General features: G+C 36.3%; 1 protein-coding gene across 1 annotated transcript in view; it reads right to left on the bottom strand.

The window, feature by feature from the left end:
• Window positions 1–492: 492 nt before the first annotated feature.
• The window catches only part of SEMA3C (semaphorin 3C), a 118186-nt gene continuing 98271 nt past the window's right edge, over window positions 493–20407 (bottom strand). Inside the window, exons 13-18 of the mRNA XM_072351084.1 lie at window positions 14018–14106; window positions 11860–11901; window positions 10362–10519; window positions 7465–7532; window positions 4280–4410; window positions 493–2399 (exon numbers count right to left, since the gene is read on the bottom strand). Of these exons, the coding sequence (XP_072207185.1) occupies window positions 1986–2399; window positions 4280–4410; window positions 7465–7532; window positions 10362–10519; window positions 11860–11901; window positions 14018–14106 (902 nt within the window). The 3' untranslated portion in view covers window positions 493–1985. The remainder of the gene's footprint in view (window positions 2400–4279; window positions 4411–7464; window positions 7533–10361; window positions 10520–11859; window positions 11902–14017; window positions 14107–20407) is intronic.

Below are 20407 nucleotides of genomic sequence, written 5' to 3'. Positions count from 1 at the left end.
ACGTGCATTTAGGCCTTGATTAAGAAAAGCACTCAGCTACACAGTAGTAGACGAACAGGCAGGCATTGCCATCCCCTTTGAAATAAGCATTAAGCACATAAACCAAAGTCCAAGAGCTCCCATCAGCATCAGAGAGTCTTAGGGAGAGTGTTTGAGTGGCTTAACAAATCAGGGCCCATTTCCCAGCTATCCTGTGCCAGGTGGCAATTATATGACATAAAGAACTATGGTATCATCTCAGTAATAGAGTAAAATCCATTGCACTAGATCTTCATTCACACTGGCATGAAACTTGAGGTGTCCTCCTATGTTCTGCAAGAGTTTCAACAAACAACCATTAATTTTTTTAAAATCATGCTTTAATGTACAATATCCATGTTACTGGCTGGAACTAACCACTTTTTCTTAACTTTGCTGGGCTCAGAAGTTATTTTCATTCAACGGCTTTTTAGAAAGCTCCTTTTTAAAATTATTTTTGTTTATGTTTTTGTTGAGCTAACCATACTTAGTTAAATAGCTGACACTATCATAAAATAAAACATTTTTTTTCTAAGTTACTCCCACTTTTTAAATCCCTGGTGTCTGTTTCCTCTGAAGAGATTCAGTGGATTCTGAAGTTTACACAGTAAACTAAGGAACACCTGTCCCTATTTTTTGGTATAGGCGTTGCTCAAAAAAAAAGGGTGATTGTTTTTACCAGGATAGCTTGATGCACATGCAACCAATTAGCAACACTATGAACTTCATTAGGCCTGACAGCTACTTCTTGAACAAAAATATTTCTATTAAAATCTCTCAAAGTGTTGTTACACTTTTTGTTTGGTTTTTTTTTTTTTTGACCCTAACCAGTTTTTTAAATATCGTTTTTCTCCCTTTCTTAACATTATTCATTTCTTTTTTTTGAATATTCTTTACAGCAGAAAAACAGAATAGAGGAGGAAACTGTAAAAACATTAAAAAGAGAAGTGGAAATGCTTTAATTTAAAAAATCTAGATAACATTTTCTGTGTTGAGAAGCTGAAAACATAAGTTTTAAAATTGTCAAAGATGTTCATAACTTCTATATTGCAGGCCAACCTCAATTTAACTATGGAATCGATTAAATAATTTTTTTGTATTAACATCCTACACATTCTGTCTTTTGAAAAACAAACCAGAGGAGTGTAATTCTTTGAAAACAGCTTAAATACCCAAGTCACTTAGGTGCTTTTAAAAATTGTACATATAATGAACATTCTCATGTTAGCACTGTACCACTTATAAAGCTATGTAGTGTTATAGAACATCGTATATTAATAAAAATCAATATGAGCAGAGATATTTTAAGTTACATTCCAGAACTCATTAATTTATTACAACTCATACTATGAACAATAATCAGTGTTTCCTCTGACAAAGTATAAAAACATAATTTTTTCTTCTACTCATTCCTTCATTTGACCTCTGAATGAATGACACATTTCTACGACACTTTATGTGCACCTTATCTGCACGTACTTACATGATTTGAACAATGAGTGAAAGCTGTAAACCCAGTATCAATTAGTAAACAAGTAAAAACTCGTGTTCACAAATGCAGTGCAAAGAAATTTTAGTACCATCCTTCTTGGGGCGTGCATCTTAATCCAGATTCTTCCGCCACCAGTCTGGTACAGCTCCAGAGTTGCAAGATACTGCACTGAGTTTGTAACAATTTCTGTTGAACTGTAATTAAATACTGAGATACTAAATACGAATCTGGTTTAAGAAGAACACTCATTTTTGTTTCCATGACATAGCCTAACCTAGTGCCAGTAAGCATCTAGGACTGAAAATGCTCCACATCTTTTCTTTAGTTGAGTTACACTGCATTTTATTTGAAGGAGGATCTTTTCTGAGGCTTGTTGCAATTTCATCTAATTTTTCATTGTATTTGCACAACTTTGTTCTCAACAGACAAATATAAGCCCTCTACATTGAGGACAAAGATATCTCCTGCTGCAAAATTAAGAACCAGGTAACTGATTTCTTCTATTTCTACTTTTTCTGCTATTGATAAGGGCCTTTAGTTTGCTGTAGTCCCCTCTCATCTTCTGGGGTTCTTCCCTCCTCTGGCCTTGCTGTCTACTGTCTTTGCAGTATTGGTTGATCATCTGCATTTCGGAGTGACTGAAAGTTCCCACAAAGTCCTTCGGGTGGAACTGCAGGGCTCGCACCGAGCTGGCCCAGGTCCACGGGGACCACTTGTCAGTCATGTAGGCCACCATCTCTGTATCCAGCACTTTGAAATTGATCTTTGCTAAGGTCTGCTTGAAATTGTTCTCTGTTGCGATGCAGTGATAAAGCCCCCGATCACTGTCTTGGACAGAGCGAATGAGAAGTCCTTGCTCAGTAGCTATGATCCTCTCATTCAGCTTAACCTAAAGGTAGGAAAGACAGAAGGGACTTTTTCAAGAATGTTACAAAACAATGCGGTATTGCAACTCCTTAAATATTACTTTAAATGTCTCTATCTTTTTTTAAAGAACATTTTAAAGGTGTTATGTTTTGCTTCATCATGAATCACAGGGGCCACTATGCCTGCTATTGTTAGAAAAGAGGCTAGCTCCTAACATGAGTGTCTCTAGAAAAAATAATTTCAATATTTTTATTCATTACATTAAAGTGGATTTGACTGGGATGGAGATAAAGATGTAAATCTTTATAAAAGAAAAGTCACTGCAATGTTCAAGATGAGAAGTTGGAAAAACAAACTTTTATTTGCCAGGGTTACATGTCTGTGAATGCCTTTTCCATCATCAAAGGTTGCTATTGAGATGGAAGAAAGGTGCGTGATTAAGACAAGGCTTGATCTGTCACTGAATAGAATATGGCTTCTGGTGAAAACTAGGACTGCTAGTGAGTTTCTGGAACTAACTTCTGAAGAACTCTATCTGAGCTGTGGAGTCTAAAGCCTGGTACAGAAGTTTTCTTCATATAGCATCAGCTTATGTTACCTCATTGGAAACATAGGCCAATTTTTCTACTCCCTCATATCCTTTCTGGCTTCAGACTTTGGACAGTCCCAAGAGATGGTCACATCATCTGAAGAAAGCAAGTTACCACAGCTTGTTTTGTCATCATCTGATTAAAAACGACTGTGCATTCCCTTGGCATATTAGCTATGAAATAAAAATTGCTAATTTCCCCATTATCTAAGAATAACAGTGCTGCTATTTGTATGAAATATTTTTCTGTTTTGACACTGAACTTCTCATCATACCTTTTGGGAACTCATTTATTTATTGTGCTATTGTAATTGTAAAAAAACTAAGAGATTAAGTTCAGTTTAAAATTTAATCAACCATTTGATTACTTTAGTTTGACCATTTCTATTTAAAACTGCATTGATTCTAGTACTTATATAGAATACAACAAGAAAAAAAGAGGAAGATGCTATTCTGAAGCAATGGGTTAAAGAATTTCACCTAAATTACCAGGACATGACTTATCTATCATAAGACTACAGGAGAGAATATGATGAAAAGACTCCACAAAAGGCTTCTAAGTCCTATCTGATTTTGGAAAATGGCCTGTTATGAGAGTAGTGCTTTCTAGTATTTATAAACTATCAACAGATACCATAACACTTAATTTTTCCTTACAGAAGATATTCCTTCTTGTTCACACAGTAACTGCCTCAGACCTAAAATGGATTTTTCCCCTTTTATATTAGTTAAAAAAGATGTGTTCCTCATAAACAATCTTACTGTATATTATAGTGCTGAAATTTGAGAGCCTTAGAGACTGCACTAATGGAAAATGTGATTGCAGCATGGTGGGGAAATGCTTTTGTCAATATGTGTTCTTGCTAAAGAAACCTTTCACATTTCTCCCACTTATGCCTTTTATCTTTTCAAAAGCACAGAAAAGCCACTGCAAGAAGACTTCTTCCTGAACTTTACACAGCTTACTGCCTTTAAGCCTCTTTGCTCAGATCAATAATAAATCCCAAGTGCTGCAAACTTGCATCTACAATTAGTAAAGTGAGAAAGAAAAATTAATTATCTAGTTCCTTGACTTTATTATTATTATTTAATAGCTGTTTTCTTCTGTTCAGAGCTGGTGGAGCTGAGGAGTGAAATGCCTTTCTGCTACACTGAAGACTACCTTAATTTATACAAATAAAGGGCTGTCTGATGTCCTGCACCCACACAAATTCTTCAGCTTCACGGTCTAATGAAAACACAAATGCCATCTTTCCTTGTTCTGAGATGGGCTGACTGGGGTCCCTTCCAGAGCTGTTGTTGACATTACTCACCTCTTTCCTCCTGTCATTATCTTTCTGTAGCAGCCATTTAATAGAAGCCTGAGGAGATTTGGGTGTACATTCAAGAAAGGTGGTGTTGTTTTTTACTCCATATTGGACTGTTTCTGCTGCATTTCTGTATGCTACAAAGTAAAAGAAGACAGATCAGGTTACTGTAAATGTTGTTGTTGTATAGAAAATAAATAGCCGTGTAGCATCACCTGCAATACAGACAATTGAAGTATATCTAATCCTGATATTAGCAGATAATAGATATCATGGTAAAGAATTTTCCAAGAAAGAAAATAAAAATGCAACAAATAAAAGACAGTTCCAAATACTGGTGTTATCACTTAGATATGATCTCTTCTGAGAAAGTGGGATACCTGTGGGCAGGTAGGCAAATGCATGCCCAGACATTTCTACTGACTGGAGTTCTGTCTGGAAATTGCTGCTTCCAGATGGAATAACAGCCTGGGGATATTGTTTCCTGAAAGGATCTCATTCTCTACTATGACAAAACCACCTTGTTGGAACTGTCCAACATAGAACAAAGTATTTGGTATATTTCTTCACACTTCACAGTTTGGAAATTAGGGCAATATTGTTGGTATGATTCAAAAATGCATCATGACATAAGGACAACTCTATCCATTTCAGTGGTCATGCATTATCACAGGGAGGCAAGAGAGGGCAGACTTGACTCTCAAGCATTCTCCTCTCAAAAAGCAAGAAAAAGGGTCTAGCTCTAAATCTGAAATTCAGTGAATACTTAGGCAATCAACAGAGATCAGGAAAGATACAAAGCACTCCAGCAGCACATGGGCATGTGCTGAATGTATGTCATCATTTAGACTTGCTGTGGCCCTTTATACTCTCGCTAGATGGCATTTACTGAAAGGAACTTTTAGATGCTCATTATTTGCCACAAATTAAAATATTTGTCCTGAAAAAAAAAAAATAAATAAAAAAATCAAACTTCAAATTTAAAAGCTTACTAAATATATAAAATAAAAGTATTTATTTTCACAAGCAAGTAGTAATCATACTATATTTTTGCACAGTCCTAAAACTGGTCTTCCTATGAACGCATTTTATCTCCAATTCTTCTCAGTTTCTTCACATATGAAATGGGGATCTATGCTAATAAAAGAAGGAGACTTTCCCTGGTTTTATTCCTTGAAAGTTCTCAGCACATTTGTGAGGCTGTGACAAAATCAACTGCATTTTTTTTTTTTTTTACCAGAATAATGCAGACATTTTTCATTCAAAGATCATAAACTAACTGAGCTTGTCTGTTCTATCTGTGGCTGTAAAATTTGGGAGGAATCAAAGCTGTAGCAATATCTAACTTCACCACTAGTCCATCCTACTACCACTTACAAATTCTGAGAAGAACAATGACAAAATAAAAATGCATTTCTGTAATGGCCATAAACACTAACACAAGGATAAAAAATATTGAAGTACTTAACAGAACATTTTAAAAGCAATATTACAAACCATTTAGTTCTTAATAATCTATTAAAAAAATAGCAATATGCTAAAAATATTGGTTTTGGTCTAAGGCATGCAACCTGTCATGTTTGAAATCTGAGTTTCAAGACTATCACTTCTCATAAACTTGGAAGATTTCTTGTTGTCATCCAACTCTGCTCTTTTGTCCTTTAAACAGATTTCAGTTTTCCTCCCAACATAGGAGCTTTGTGACAAATAGCTTGAATTATATTTTGAAAGAGTCAAGTTGCTGTTTCTTTTTCTTTTTTATTCCCCAGGAAAGACAGTGTCATCTACCTACACTGCTGTCACCAAAACATCCTTTAAGATTACTCAAACATCCAATTCTATAAATATTTCAAAACTCAGAAAAATGTCTTGAAAACAGGATTCCTGTGTCACAAGAATGTCAAAGTTTAAATGTTTGTTTTTTCTCAAGCCACAAAGCAGACAGGTGAGAGTCTCACATTTTCCACATTGAAAGAGGAGACACCAGTCCTTGGGAAAGACAGTGGGTGGGTGATCACTGCACATGACTGCAAGGTAGGACACACAGCTCAAGTTTCTTCATGGTTCAGAGCCTGAACTTTAATATGAATGTCTCAGAGCTCAGGTGCATAATCTGTAACAGTGGGGTGAAGTTGATCACAAGTTTGTGATTAACTTGTTCAAACTATCTGGATTCATATAAGTGACCTAACACTGAGTCATGGGAAACAATACATTGGCATTGTAGCCTGCCAGCCAGAGAACAATTAGCCACATTTGGGCTGAGGATGCTATGCCTGACTTACTCCTGGAAGAAAAAAGACCACAAGAGTGAGCAGGAGACTCTTGTGGGATACAGAAAGAAAAAAAAACAAAAATTTTATATGACTGAACCTTTGACATATAACTCTTCAAGCATTCTTCACTCATTCAGTCAAAAATTCAATCAGCAATTTACAGTGAGATTTATTATTTCATCTCCAGATAGCACAGTTGAGAGCACACTTAGAAGACACAGGCTGAAAACCTGGAATGTGATTCTCTAATGTGTGCCTGTGTTTTGATGTTGCCACAGCCTCACTTAGGCATGCATGGGCTTAAAAAGGATTAAGCTGCCTTTATGCGTATATCTACTTTGTGACTTTGGCCACACCTGACTGTTGACTAGCAATGTGGAGAAAGGGGCAGCTGGGAAGGCAGAGTCTTTTCTCCACTGTCTATCTGCACTGTGCCAGCCTGGCTAAACAGTTGCACAACTAGAAATAAGGGAATTTATAAATAGGTTTGAATAAATTAATTTTTCTTTGTGGTAGGAGAAAGGAATAATGACAACGAAAAGGAACCTGCTGAAAGATGTGCTCCAAAAAACAATATAACCTCGAGTTCTATGCTACTCTAAATGTTCAGGGTTGAGCCTTAATCACATAAAGAGAAATTAATAAAGACTTAAAGGACTTATAAGAGCTCTCAAATTCACTATACCTGTTTCTTGTCAATACTATCAGCTTCTTATTTCATGTATGTTGAACTCTACATTTCATGAGTTATCATTTTATGACATTTATGCAGGATTCACGTAATTGCAAGGAAAGACTCAGACTTGGAAAATAATTATGCTTTACCAGTAAACCACACAGATGTGAGCTGCAATGAATCATATGAGGAAAGCCATGCATTCTTTATATAGCATAAGGATCTTTAAATTACAGTACCTTTCAGGTTGAAACCTCGGCACTGAGTCAGAGGGTTTCCATGTCTCACGTCTTGCCTACGACTCCTCCTAAGATATTTTAAAACACAAATTGTTATTCCAAAACAACTATACTTCAAGTAAACTTTTTTTTTTTTTTTTTTTTTTTTTTTTTTTTAACCTGATCAGTTATCAGGTATAGTTCATGACTTATTCTGAGGTTACTTTTCTGCTGTCAGGGATGTTAGAGAGTAGATACTGTTTAAGTGAATCAGCTTGCTGAGTTTTTTAAGACAATTGTTCTTTGGTAGGCAAAGTAGTTTTACAATGAAGTCATAGCGGTGGAAGAGCTAGATGTGATGCATAAAGTAGACATAGGTTCGGATGGTCTTCAAATCAGCAAGCATCTTAGAATGTGGTCTAGAAGAGTCACAGAGCTCATATCTAATGCACCAACAGAAAATCATGGTGCAGAACATGTTCTCTGTGTGATTTTGGGAGGCAGCAGATTTTTAGTGCCTGTAGCCACTGTGATAGAAGAGAGGTAGAAGGATTCAGAATGGTTACGAGCAGCTCAGATTCAGTTCTGCCTTTAGTTGAGTACATATAAATTCCTTTCCTTCCAGAAGATACTCAAACTCACCATGTCTTAAAATACTTCAAAATGAGACTTTATTATACTATTTGGATGACAGATTCAAAACCACGATTCTGTAAGTTGTTTAGGAGTTTACTGGGACTGGGACTACTGACATTTTATCTCTCTGTGGATAGGAGGTCACTGCTCACAGAATTCAGTGCATGAAGATCTGGAACCTGAATTTTTATTCTTAGTATATATTACTTTTTTAAAGCTGAATGTTCCATACATTAGTTCAGTATTTATCAAGTTCAGTGAAAAAAATATATTGCTGATAGACGCTTGTTGCAAAGGAATGGGATATGTAACTACATTACTTTAAACTATGCACTAATGACTTATGAATATGAAACCCAAATGTCCCCAGAGCTGCAGCATTGCTAAGTGAATGGTGATGCTTCTTTGGTCATTCTATACCAGGTACTAGATCCTTCACTGGATAGTTTTGAAAGGCAACATTTGAAAGTTGAACTATCAAAGAAGTAATTTCTGACATTCCAAGTATATTTTTGATGGTAAACATTAAAAACATGTGATTATGCCTTAGGATCTTAACCTGTGTGAACTGTATGTGTAAGTCAGAAGAGACAGTGAAGAATTTCTCAGTGAATTTCAGGATGCCTGTTGCTACCATGAGTTGTTCCACTCCATCAGCAATGGCATGCTTGTTACATTAAGCATTTCTGAGGATCTAAACTTTAACTCTGATACTTATCAAAAGAAGTCTGAGAAGGTGGTTTTAGAAAATGAAGATATTCCCAGGTAAATCAGTTTAGGTGAGGAACACAGACAGGGTGTCAAAAGACTCAAATGAACAAATGTGTCCAACAGAAAGATATTACTGCCTAAACTATGGGGTTTGGCTTTAACTACCAATGTCTTTTTCTTTATAATCTCTCCTGTTATTTAACAGGACCACTCACTTCCTTCACATGTGAAAAACAGATTATTTCTTCCTTACAATTCTAGGTATTTATTTTCACTTTATATAAAAAGCAAATTGCACATAAAATGTCAACAAGAAAGAAAGCCCCAGTGGAAATAACCCTGGGTGTATACATGGAGATGAAAAGGAATCCACTGGAAACTGTGCACTGTATACCTCACTGCTCATTATCTTTCAGTTAGTGTAGGAGTTAGATGGCCTGAGACTTGGGGATTTTCTTTTTCGTTCCTCTCCTCTGTCTACTGACCTTTGCTCCATGGAAGAAAACAATCAATTTGCAGACTGTTTGAATATAATAAGTGAAAGCAGTAAAAGGCTCAGGTATTGTACTGCATCTTTAACAGCTATAGCCATGTTGGGCTTTATTTTTTATCTGAAATTAGAAATTTTTCAAGAATACATGAATTCAAGAATGTTTACTCAAGTCATCTTTAGTTCCTAGGAGTAACACTGTTATCAACTAGTTGGTCACTGGAGCAGGCCAGGTTCAGGGAATGAGCACAGTGGCATCCACAGGGTAAAGCTCTGGCACGTAACTGAAAGGTTTGTCTTGTCTGCAGTAACATTTCACTGTTCACTTTGCAGCTTTGTTTGTATATGAAGTGGAATCTTAGCAATACAAGAGCTTACTACAGCCCCATGCTATTAAACATTTCCCTAGGGAGGTGGAAAGAGGCTCTGTTTTGCATAAGAATTATGAGATAGACAACTAGCTCTGTTGTAAATTAAAGAGAAATTGCTCTTCTTAACTGCATTAATAAATCTTGTGTCAAAAACTGCAAATCTGAAAGCACTACATGGAAGTCACATTTGCCTGAAATTTCCATAAATATAATTCTTCTCATTTAGGAGCAAATGAAGAACAACAACAACAACAACAACAACAACAAAAAGACTTTATTCATCAAACAACCTCAGTGATATCTGACTGTATTTAGAGCTATCTTAATTTTATCTATAGTAAGCAACTGAATTTTAACAAAGGGAACAAATGTTTCACTGATTTTTTTTTTTAATTTTTATTTTTTATTTGATTATTTTTATTTATTTGTGTGTGTGTGTGTGTGTGAGACATCAGATTAATATTTCTGATTTTAAATAAGGTGGGGTTTTATGTTTTGGTTTTGGTTTCCCATCATTCATTGCTTTAAATATGAAAAGGCAAGCCTTCTAGCATACAGTCCGAGGTGATGAACAATACTGAGTACCTATTTGTATGTGCTCCTGAAAGGAATGACATTCCACTTCTATACCACATTACAAGGCTCCTAGCTACATAGCAGCGTAAATGCATTATTCCTACATTTCTGGCAGACTTCATAAGGCCACTCACCTTTTCCCTGTGGGATAGAACCTGGAGCAGGAGTTGCCATCCCAGGCACAGTATGGATCCCGAGCGAGGCAGCAGTCAGCACAGGCAGTCCCATAGATATGGCAGCGGTGGAGAGGGACCTGTGTGACCCCTTCCTCTGAGCTCACATACAGCTGTTGCTGTAGAAGGAAATGGAAAAAAATATTTTATATATGGAGAAGCTTCAAGCAAGACTTAACTCAAGACCAAGAGAGGAGCCACTAATACACATAAAACCAAGAAAAAAAAAAACATCTCTCAAGTGAACAGAACTATAATGTTTCCACCTTCCTGCTAGAAAACACTCAGAACTAGTTAGAATGTGAATTTTTTTTGACATTGAGTGTTATTATTCCATGTTGAGACAGGCAGGATGACTTAATATTGCTCAGATTCGAGAACTTGGTTCCTATTCACAGAGGACTGTTGGCTCATGCCTTTGAACTACATATTTTCTCTGCATATAGTCACATCAATAAATATTATGCAGAGTTCCTACTTGGATTCTCCAGTGCATAGATTTCCAAGACATAAATCCTAGAGATTATGCTGGGTCTTAGAGCCAGGTTTTGATACCTGGAAAAATAAGCCAGTAGAACTTTTATAATAAATGATAACTTTTACAAGGGAGGTTAAAGGTGAATCATTAGAATCTTGGCCAAAGTATCACTTTAACACAGAAACTATTAATCAGTTATTCCTTAAATATAAAATATTATTTAATAGAAAATCTAGACACTTCCCTGTTCTTTTAGTCTTAAATCTAATAAATTACACTGAATTTAATTCAGCGAAGAATGAGGAGTATTTACTTCTTCATTGTTTTGTGAAATACTGAGCAACACATTGCTTTGAAAATCATGGGATTACTATTTTCAGTTTGGGTGTTTGACATTTCATTCAATATCCTCACATTTATTTTCACCATTCCTATTTCCATCATTGCTAGTAATGAACAGACCTGTACAATTTCTCCACAGATCCAACATTATATATTTTTTCAATACATCATACATCTGAAGGAAAATTTCTATTTAGGACAACTAAAATATGGAGTACAAATTTCATCTTTTAAAACTTCTTTTCTTTTTCTCTTTCTTTCTTTCTTTCTTTCTTTCTTTCTTTCTTTCTTTCTTTCTTTCTTTCTTTCTTTCTTTCTTTCTTTCTTTCTTTCTTTCTTTCTTTCTTTCTTTTTTTTTTTTTGTCATTTTTGAATTATTTTTAAAAAAATACTTTATGTGATTTAGAAATCATAAATAATTAATATAAATCATTTTATCCTACTGGCTCTTTATCAGATGAACAGCTCATGTCAGATCCTGTCATGTTTTTCAATGTTAATTACAGAAAATGTTTTGTCTATACTTACTGTGATGCATTACAATTGATCTGTTAAAATTTCAGGTTGATTTGTTGATTTGTTTCTCTATTAAAGTTAAAAGTTACTTTTATATTAAGCAAGCATTCCTCTTCTACTTACCTTTTTAGATGAAATCTTCATTGTTGTTATAGGAGAATTGCTCTGAAAGACAACATTTCAAACCACTTTTACTAAGACTCTCATTAACCCACTCATAAAATCAGTATTTAATGTTCAATAAAACCTGAGTCATATGTAACAGAACTTTTAGCTTTCCACATCTTGGAAAAGCATCATCCCCTACTACCCTTTCTATTTGCACAACTAAACCAATTTTATGTATACAATGAATGTCTCAGTAAATGCACTGGATGAGCTCAACGGCATTATTATTCATTACGTGCACTGATTTTTGTATGGTACTAATTAATCTGCATTTGTGTTAGTTCAGCAATACAGCAGCAATGTGTTTTGGAGCCAGTATTCTCACTTTGCAATAAGAAACTTCTGTTCTTCAAAACTGATGATACGGAAAAATCATGCAATAGCTCATGCATATTTACTACATGACTCTCCTAAGAATATGTCGTATTTCTCCTACGCATTATCTACAGTGCATACAGTTTGGCTAACATCCAACACATGCTTTCAGATTATAGATGATAAGGATATTAAAAATGGCATGTGTGTTACTGAATGTTTTGTTCCCAGAGACAGTACAGTATACTACTGTGTGTCATCACCGAAGTCTGTTATTATCTGTGTCCAAACCAAATCTTAGAGAGCTGGAAAAGGAATTATCACATTCATTGCCTTAAGCAAGTGAAGCAGTTCATTATTCTCATCCAAACAAATGATCAGAATGATGGTAATAAAAATGCTTAGCATTTTTTGAAGATTTAGCACTTGCTCAGTCACAAAGGAAAGCCCCACTGGTGGGTCAGGATTATGCAGTGGACTACGGGCAAAGTGGGAAGGCCAGAACTAGAAAATTTGGCTGCAAATAATAAGAATTGGCAAATGTATGAAGGAGGGTAGAGCTGCTCTGCAGTATTTTATGACTGAACTGTCTGGAAATTCAAATTCCAATACAACACAGGATCTGATGCCACATCTTGCTTACATTCTGGAATCTTTGCTTTGCTTACTCTCCATATTTACTAGCATAGAGCCAGTGACCTCATTCCCTTCACTTGGAAAGACTCATTAAAACACTGCCACACTGCCCACAAAGACTGCAACTGCTGTAGTTATGGTATTGTGATTTTGAAGGTTCAAGATAAAAAGGTCTGTGCACAGATGCCCAGAAATGAGGCTTAGAATCAAGATTCCTCCCATCCCACCTGTCTACTTTCTGTAAATGGAGTAAGTAATAACCGGGCAAATGGCACTCTAAGTAGTGTTACTTACATATATCTTTTTCAAAGGGAGGTTTTCAACAAAAGCCTGGGGAGCTAATTATGCTTTTTTGAAGGCTGACACAGAAAGTACTCCTTTTCTTAGTGAAAGATCTATTATTGCATGTCTAGATAAAAAGCTTACATTTTTGTTATTGTATACTCTCAGTGAAATAGAAGAAACACCCATGACAAAACCCTTAGCTAAGTATATAAATGAATAACACCATTTGCCCTGAGGCTACTTATTTTAAAGAACATCCCATTCAAAAATTTGAAGGGGAATCTTCACCATGAGGACAAATGTTTTCTTTAGGATATTACAAAACACTACATGCCAGAGTGACTGACAGAGGCTATTCCTTTATTTTTCCCCATATATACTTGTGTTTCATTTTGGTTCATGTTGTGTTAATCTTGTCAGGTTTTTGACTCCAGACTCTTTGAAGATCTGCAGTTGAGCAAAAACACTAGCTTGCTTCAGTTTTGCTGCCCAGAATTAGGAAGTATATCAGATAATTAAAGAAGTATCTTAGATTTCATCTGTAAATAGGGATAGTTTCAATACGTCATGCCAATGACAAAAGTTGCATTCCAGAAGCCACTATAACATAACCTCCTAAGAACATTATCAAAATCCTCCTATATAGTATGACGACATAAAAAATGAGGAACTTATAAACAGGTTAAAAAGGGATTTAAGTTTACCTACATTCCTCATTCAGACATTTTATTTTGCTCTTTGGGTGGGCATCAAGTTGACAGTAGGCACATTCACTCGATCTTTTATCAAGTCACAGTTTCCCTTGCCAAAGTCTTTTAGAACAAAGTGTTTGTGTGAACATACACATTGGAAGAGTAAATGTAGGAGCAAGCCAAACCTGAAAAACCTCCAGCTCTTCTAAAATGAGTTCTCCACTTGCAGAGAAGTTGGTGGGTAAGACAACAACTTTCTGTACAGTTCCTTGATCTGAAAAAGATGTGAAAAAATCACACCATGTGACAGAGAAAAAAAAAAAAAAAAAAAAAAAAAGATGAAAAATTATCAACTATGAAAATAAACCACCAAAGCCAGCACTATGACACAGATAGAGGTATGAAAAAATATTAATTTGGGGTGAGAAAGCACCCTGAGATAACCCCCTCACAAGTAACAAACTATGGATAACTTCTACATGACTAGAAACAATATTATTCTTATACATGAACTTCAAGAAGTCATGGTAAGATTGGAGTAAGTACAGTCACTGTTATCATTCTACCTGAAAAGATCAATCAAAATCAGTGATGATCTTACAGTAAAAACAGAGCAGTAAGCGAAGGAGAGCTACTGTATAATTGAAGTGTATTCATACTCAGTAATAATATGAAATGACAACTGATGATAAGAAGGGTATATATTACAAAGAATAACTTCACCTACTTCTAATAATAATGAGCTGAAATATTTTTTTTTCCAGTAAAGTTGAACAATACTTAAGCCCTTTACGTATTAGTAGGAGTTATTGCTTTGATCCATGTGCAAAAATAAATAATAATTAAAAAAAAAAAAAAAAAAAAAAAAAAGGCAAGGAGAAGACACTGTAATGACTCAGTTATAGCTTCTATGTCAAAATACAGTTTCAAGCCTGTCAGGTTGAAGAAGTAAGTAACAAGGAAAAAATATTTGCCAGTGGTGGAGTTTTTGTGGGTAGATACCATAAGTAAGAAAATTAGTGTTTTAGTGTACTTAAGTGGAAAGAACACTCAAAATGGGAGGGGTCATTCTATGGAGGTTCATAAAGGCTGAGACACCCACTGAAGTATTTCAGATGTGGCAGAAAACAAAGACTGTGGAGAATCGGAAGGATGGGTATAGGGACTTTTACTGGAGAGAAGGGGAACGCAAAAAATACCTCCCATTTGAAAGGCCTGGAAATTTGTCTGAGTTCAGTAAATTTATTTGTTCAGTATTGATTCTGAGGAATGGGAACACATGATAAAGTTTCTGTTTGGCCTTCAAAAGTTTTATGAGCAGTATAGACTTTTGCAGTTAGTAAAACATGAGTACACCACAATATAGGTAAGTATTTACGTGTACTTTTATGAATTTGTGACTGAGAAAAGGAAATCTCGGTTTCCTGTTTGGCAATTCATGATGTAGACTACGTAAACTGAAAAGCTGCAATTTTCCCTTTGCTTTTAAGGGCAGTGACTAAATTCCATAGCTCAGACTGTGGGGCAAGTTGGTTGCAATAAATAATTTACATCTTTTTTTTTTTTCCCCTCAAGGAATCTAGCAAATAACCAAGCATTTTATTTTAAAAATTAAGGTTTATGGCCAGAGTAGTGGCATGTAATGGCTTGACCTCACATGTAGAACACTGCAATATGTTGACATCTAAAATAGGAAAAAGAAAAGAGAAACTGAAAACCGACAAGACTTAAAAATCTGTAGCTATCAATTGTGCATGCTCAGAGCACATTATACATGAATTTTTCATGAAAATCTTCTGTGGAGAACATTTATTCTCATTATGCAATGGCACGATAAACCAGTTCCTTCCAAAGAAATATTACTGAAACTAAATCTCTTGATAGCACATCTGTGGTCTAGACTGGGTGCCAGTATTTGCAAAGCAATGGGAACCTGGGAGAGATTTACAAACTGCCAAGACACACCAAAGCTTTAAACTGCTGCAGATGCATCCTTCACTATAGCTAAGGAGAAGCACGTGTGTGTGTGCATGAATGCATATATTTCTGCTAAAAGGAATAATCCACTCACAAATTTACACAGCTTAAGTCTAGTCTACCTCTGTCTTTTTGCATCCCTTTGTAAATGTCAAATGTTGAACTATACAATCTAGAACATTGCATCAGAAGTGCAGGAAGGAGTTGCAGCCTTTTGTGATTTTTTTCAGCTGCCTGCAAAGTGTCAGCTACCTGTGACCCTGACTTACAGGATATGAAGCATGTTGACAGTGATCCTACCTGCAAAGGAATGTGAAGCTGAGCTTCCAAAGAACTGAAGAACTGGTTTGTTTCAGTGATCCATTAGTGCATGTCACACATTTAAAATTCCGAAATTGTCTTTGGTCCTCAAACATTGTTTAAAACTGAAATCAGAACCTGAGGGGAGATTTTATCCAGGGCATTTGGAGAAAATACTGATAATGCCTGACGCCAAGCCCTTGTGTCCTAAAAACATTTCCTATTTAAAAACTGGGTTCCTATCTACCTTTTTGTCACAACTTAGCAAAATACACAGAGTTAAGGACTGTTTACCTTATACGTCTTTCCCTTTAACTCAGTATTTTACCTTTCCCTTTGACTCATTACTATACCATTAGGGACAGATCCTTGCAGAAAGATACGCTCCATTGTTTTAAAGCAATTAGTAAAGTTGATGTAACATTTAGAATAAATTTTCCCATTAGGGAAAGTAGGCAATAGAAAGCTACTCATTAAATAAAACCACTTAGAGCAGGGAATTCCAGCAGCCTGTATATATAAATAGAGATCCTTCCAATAATGCTTATGGGCTGTAACTCTCCACTCCTTCTGAAAATAGTCTTTCTACTGTTGCTTAGCCTGTTCCTTAATAGATGAAAAGCAAATATTTGTGCTTAGAAAACACTTCTTATTCCTTCCTCAGTAGTACTGAAGTCCCCATTGTAAGCACAGTAGCCACCATCAGTCATTTCTGTGTGTTCATGTCAGAACGCTTATGGTACATCTGAGCTTTTTTGAAAATCACTTTTGGTTATTTTCCTTAACAGCAAGGCAGCAAAATGAATTCTTGGGTCAGAAGGAAAGTTGGAAAGGATACAGTACTGTGCACTGCAGGAAATGTATGCAAAATAGCAGTATCTGAGCTATTTTGCAGTGTAGTTCATAACAGGTAGTCTTTTGTGTTGTAAGCCAGCTACAAGATCATTGAATTAGTCCCATTTTTTCATGTCACAGCATGAAATTTAAGCTAATTCTGTGAGTATCATATAAGTGAATAAGATTATTTCCTCCTCTGCTTACTTGCTACTTTCAGAAGTCCCCTTGAAAGCAGTTCTATATTGTTATGATTTCACATAGTTGTAAAAAAAAAAAAAAAAAGCTACTGTGTCTCCAGAATGTAAACCCATTGCTAGAATGTACCAGGTGAAGTGACAGATTTACGCTCATTGTTACCCTGACTTTTCACTAGGAACTGCTTGTAACCTTGCTTCATCCCTGGGCTAGGAGTGTAGGGCAGACAGGGGCAATCTGGAGGAACATCCTTTGAGCTGACAGCAAGATGACAGGACGACTCATAGTGACTGCTTTTTCTGTCTCAAACCTGCTTGAGCAACTGCAGTCTTCAAGCTCCATGTGGAAGACAATGTCACTGAGAACACATTCTGTTCTGAGAGGACTGATAAGCAGGGAATGGCAAGGGAGGAAAGCATTGATGTCCCGTAGGCTAAAAGATGGAGTAGAGAGTATGCAGAGTGGGAAATACATTGAGGAGGAAGACAGAACCCAAGGAAGGAAGAAGGAAAGACAAACAAATAATTATAACATTGAGAATGATAGTAAAGTTAAAAGAACAAAAACTCCCTTGAAATGCAAAGCATAATCTGGGGCTTGTATTAATCAACTGAGCTTCATTAATACTAGTGACTCATAACAACGCCAGTTTCTGGTCTGACTGAACATGGGCAATAGAAAAGACAAAACTCAGTGATCAGTGATGAAAAATATGCAGGTATTTGGATGGAATCTGCATTCCAGAAGCCGAGTCTATAGGTCTGAGTTTAAATCTCATTCTCTAAATTCCTCCAGGCTTTTCTTTCCCCACTCCTAAGTGAACACTGCAGTTGTCAGTATGGTGAGCATCAGAGAGGCAGGACCCAGCCACCTCTGACCCATACTGCATGCACAAAACCAACAACAAATCAAAACCCTGACTTTTACACATCATAAAATAATGACTGCAATGGACATCAACTGCTGTTCTGCCAAGAGCTTCACAGAGAGGCCTCCTGTGTTAGCCCTGGTACATCAGACATCGCAGCAAACCCTTTGTGAGCTTTTCTCTATGTTGAACTTGTCAGTCCACTGGCAGATTCATTACTTTTAGACTCTAGACTGAGTTGAACCAGCTGCATATAGATAAAATTATTGGAAAAAAAAAAAAAAAAGAAAAAAAAAGAAAGAAAACTGTTGACAGAATGTTTGAAATCTCTTTGCTTGAGTCAGTGTTCAGTCTCAGCAAAGCACCTGAGATAGTGGCAGGTTAACAGTGAGGCCTGAGAGACATCACACTCAACTGTAAATCAGGGCTCTAACCACAGCCACATAGCTTTGCCATCTGTTGAATGGGTGCATTTTTTTCCCCCCATCTCACACTGTTCCTGTGAAACTTGTTGAAAACATTTCAAGCTGTATCAAACAACAAAAAGTCAGGTACAAGCCAAACTCGGGGGCAAAATTTTCAGATAGATTGAGCTTGGTCCAACTTCTGGAAATACCATGATCTTGACTGAACAAAAAATAAGAGGAAACCAAATGTGTAGGAACATCTGCTTTACGTATCTTCTTAATAGCCTGTGAAAAAGCTTTGGATGAGTTGGTCACTAAGAGCTGTTGAATGACTCACCCCTGCATAAGCAAATGGAAGAAAGAAGCCCTGTCTGCAGTGGTTGTGTCACTGTTGAGCAACACCACCTTCCCAGGCTCACAGACAGGAAACTATAGCATTGCAGCTACAGGAGGTACCCATGCTCTTCTGACCACATTAATTCTTTCTGTTAGAATCTGTAGTTTATTACATGATTTTGGCTATTGTGTTACTGGAGGCTTCTATTGTCAGCAAATTTAGGTTTTCCTAAAAGAAGGTCAACATGCAACACCCTGGAAACAAGCATTCTCACAATTAATTCATATCTTTAAGACTATATTACAACCTTATGCTTGGAAAGCACTTACTGTTCCAGACTGAAAACAAGTATTGCATCAGAAAAGTTATTAAAAACACTGATCAACATCATGCCACATCAGATGCATTTGGCCCACATTAATCATCTGAATAAGCCACACTGAAACCTGAAGTGCCTTTTCATGACAATCACATAGACCTCTTCACACAAAAACATATTCCATATTGATGGCAAGGAGTTGAAAAAAAATATCCCATTGGTGCCCATGTCTGCTTAATATATCCATGTTTCACCCCGACATTTAAATTCTTTTATAACACCATGAGCAATAAAAAAAGCCACATGCACAATCTCTTGGTTTTGCAGTCTGCATGGACATTGACTGAAGGCTTTCATACTGCAAGCAGTAGGTGGCATGCTTAAAAAATAAATATTAATCTCAGGAAAATGTTCTCATGCTGTTTTACCGTTGTTCTTAAAACTCAAATGCAAAACAATCTACCAAGAGATAAACTAGGGAAACACTGTTCTCTTGAAGTCTTTACATAAACTTGGACTGGCTAAAGGGAAATTCTAGTGTGAATCAAAAACTGAAAGACTGAACTGTGGGCAACCATACAAATGGGATACATGAAGCAGAATAACTGAATATGTTACTATTCATCCCATAGAAAAAAAGCATTATCATCACTGCTCTTGTCAAATATGCAAATAAATGATTATATTATTTCAAAGTAAATTTATCCCACTCATTTCTGGGAAGGCAAGGTACACAGTACTCTTCTCTTGTAGCACTGCTATTTGGCTTAAAGACGTGATTCTTCTTACTCTAAGTTGTCTCAAAGGGGGATGAAGAGATCATTCTGGGTAGACTGGAAAGTTTCATTAAGTGGTTCGAGAGTCTTCAGGTTTAATAGTACACAAAAACAGGCAATCCTTATCATCTGAAAAGAGGGTGGAATGCTGTAAGAGTAATAACTGTCAATGGGATATATTTTCTTAGGTAGGTAAGTGACAGAAAGGGAGAGAAAAGCAACATACTGACTCTTGGCATGGACTAGCCCCTGTAAACTTAACATTTTTGACTGAGGGTGCAAAAAAAACCCCACTACATTTAGTTCACATTAATGTGAAAAAGTGACACAACTGCCTACACCCTCCCAGACCACAGCTACATCGTGAAAACCACTGGGGTTCTTTGAGCTTTCTATTTCTGTTATTCCTCACTTGCATCCAGGAACTGATTTATTACTGAGGCTATAGAGGAGGAATTGAGGAAAAGCTAAACATTTTGTGTGCTCTGCATCTGGCAAGACATAAAACACTCCAGTTTCAGGCATGAGACAGGTCACTGACAGTGACAGACATGGCTGG

This window comes from Excalfactoria chinensis, chromosome 1 (assembly GCF_039878825.1).
Source record: "Excalfactoria chinensis isolate bCotChi1 chromosome 1, bCotChi1.hap2, whole genome shotgun sequence".
NCBI classification, from domain to species: Eukaryota; Metazoa; Chordata; class Aves; order Galliformes; family Phasianidae; genus Excalfactoria; species Excalfactoria chinensis.
The sequence above is the reverse complement of the archived record's forward strand: the minus strand, read 5'-3'. Positions and strand labels throughout refer to the sequence as shown.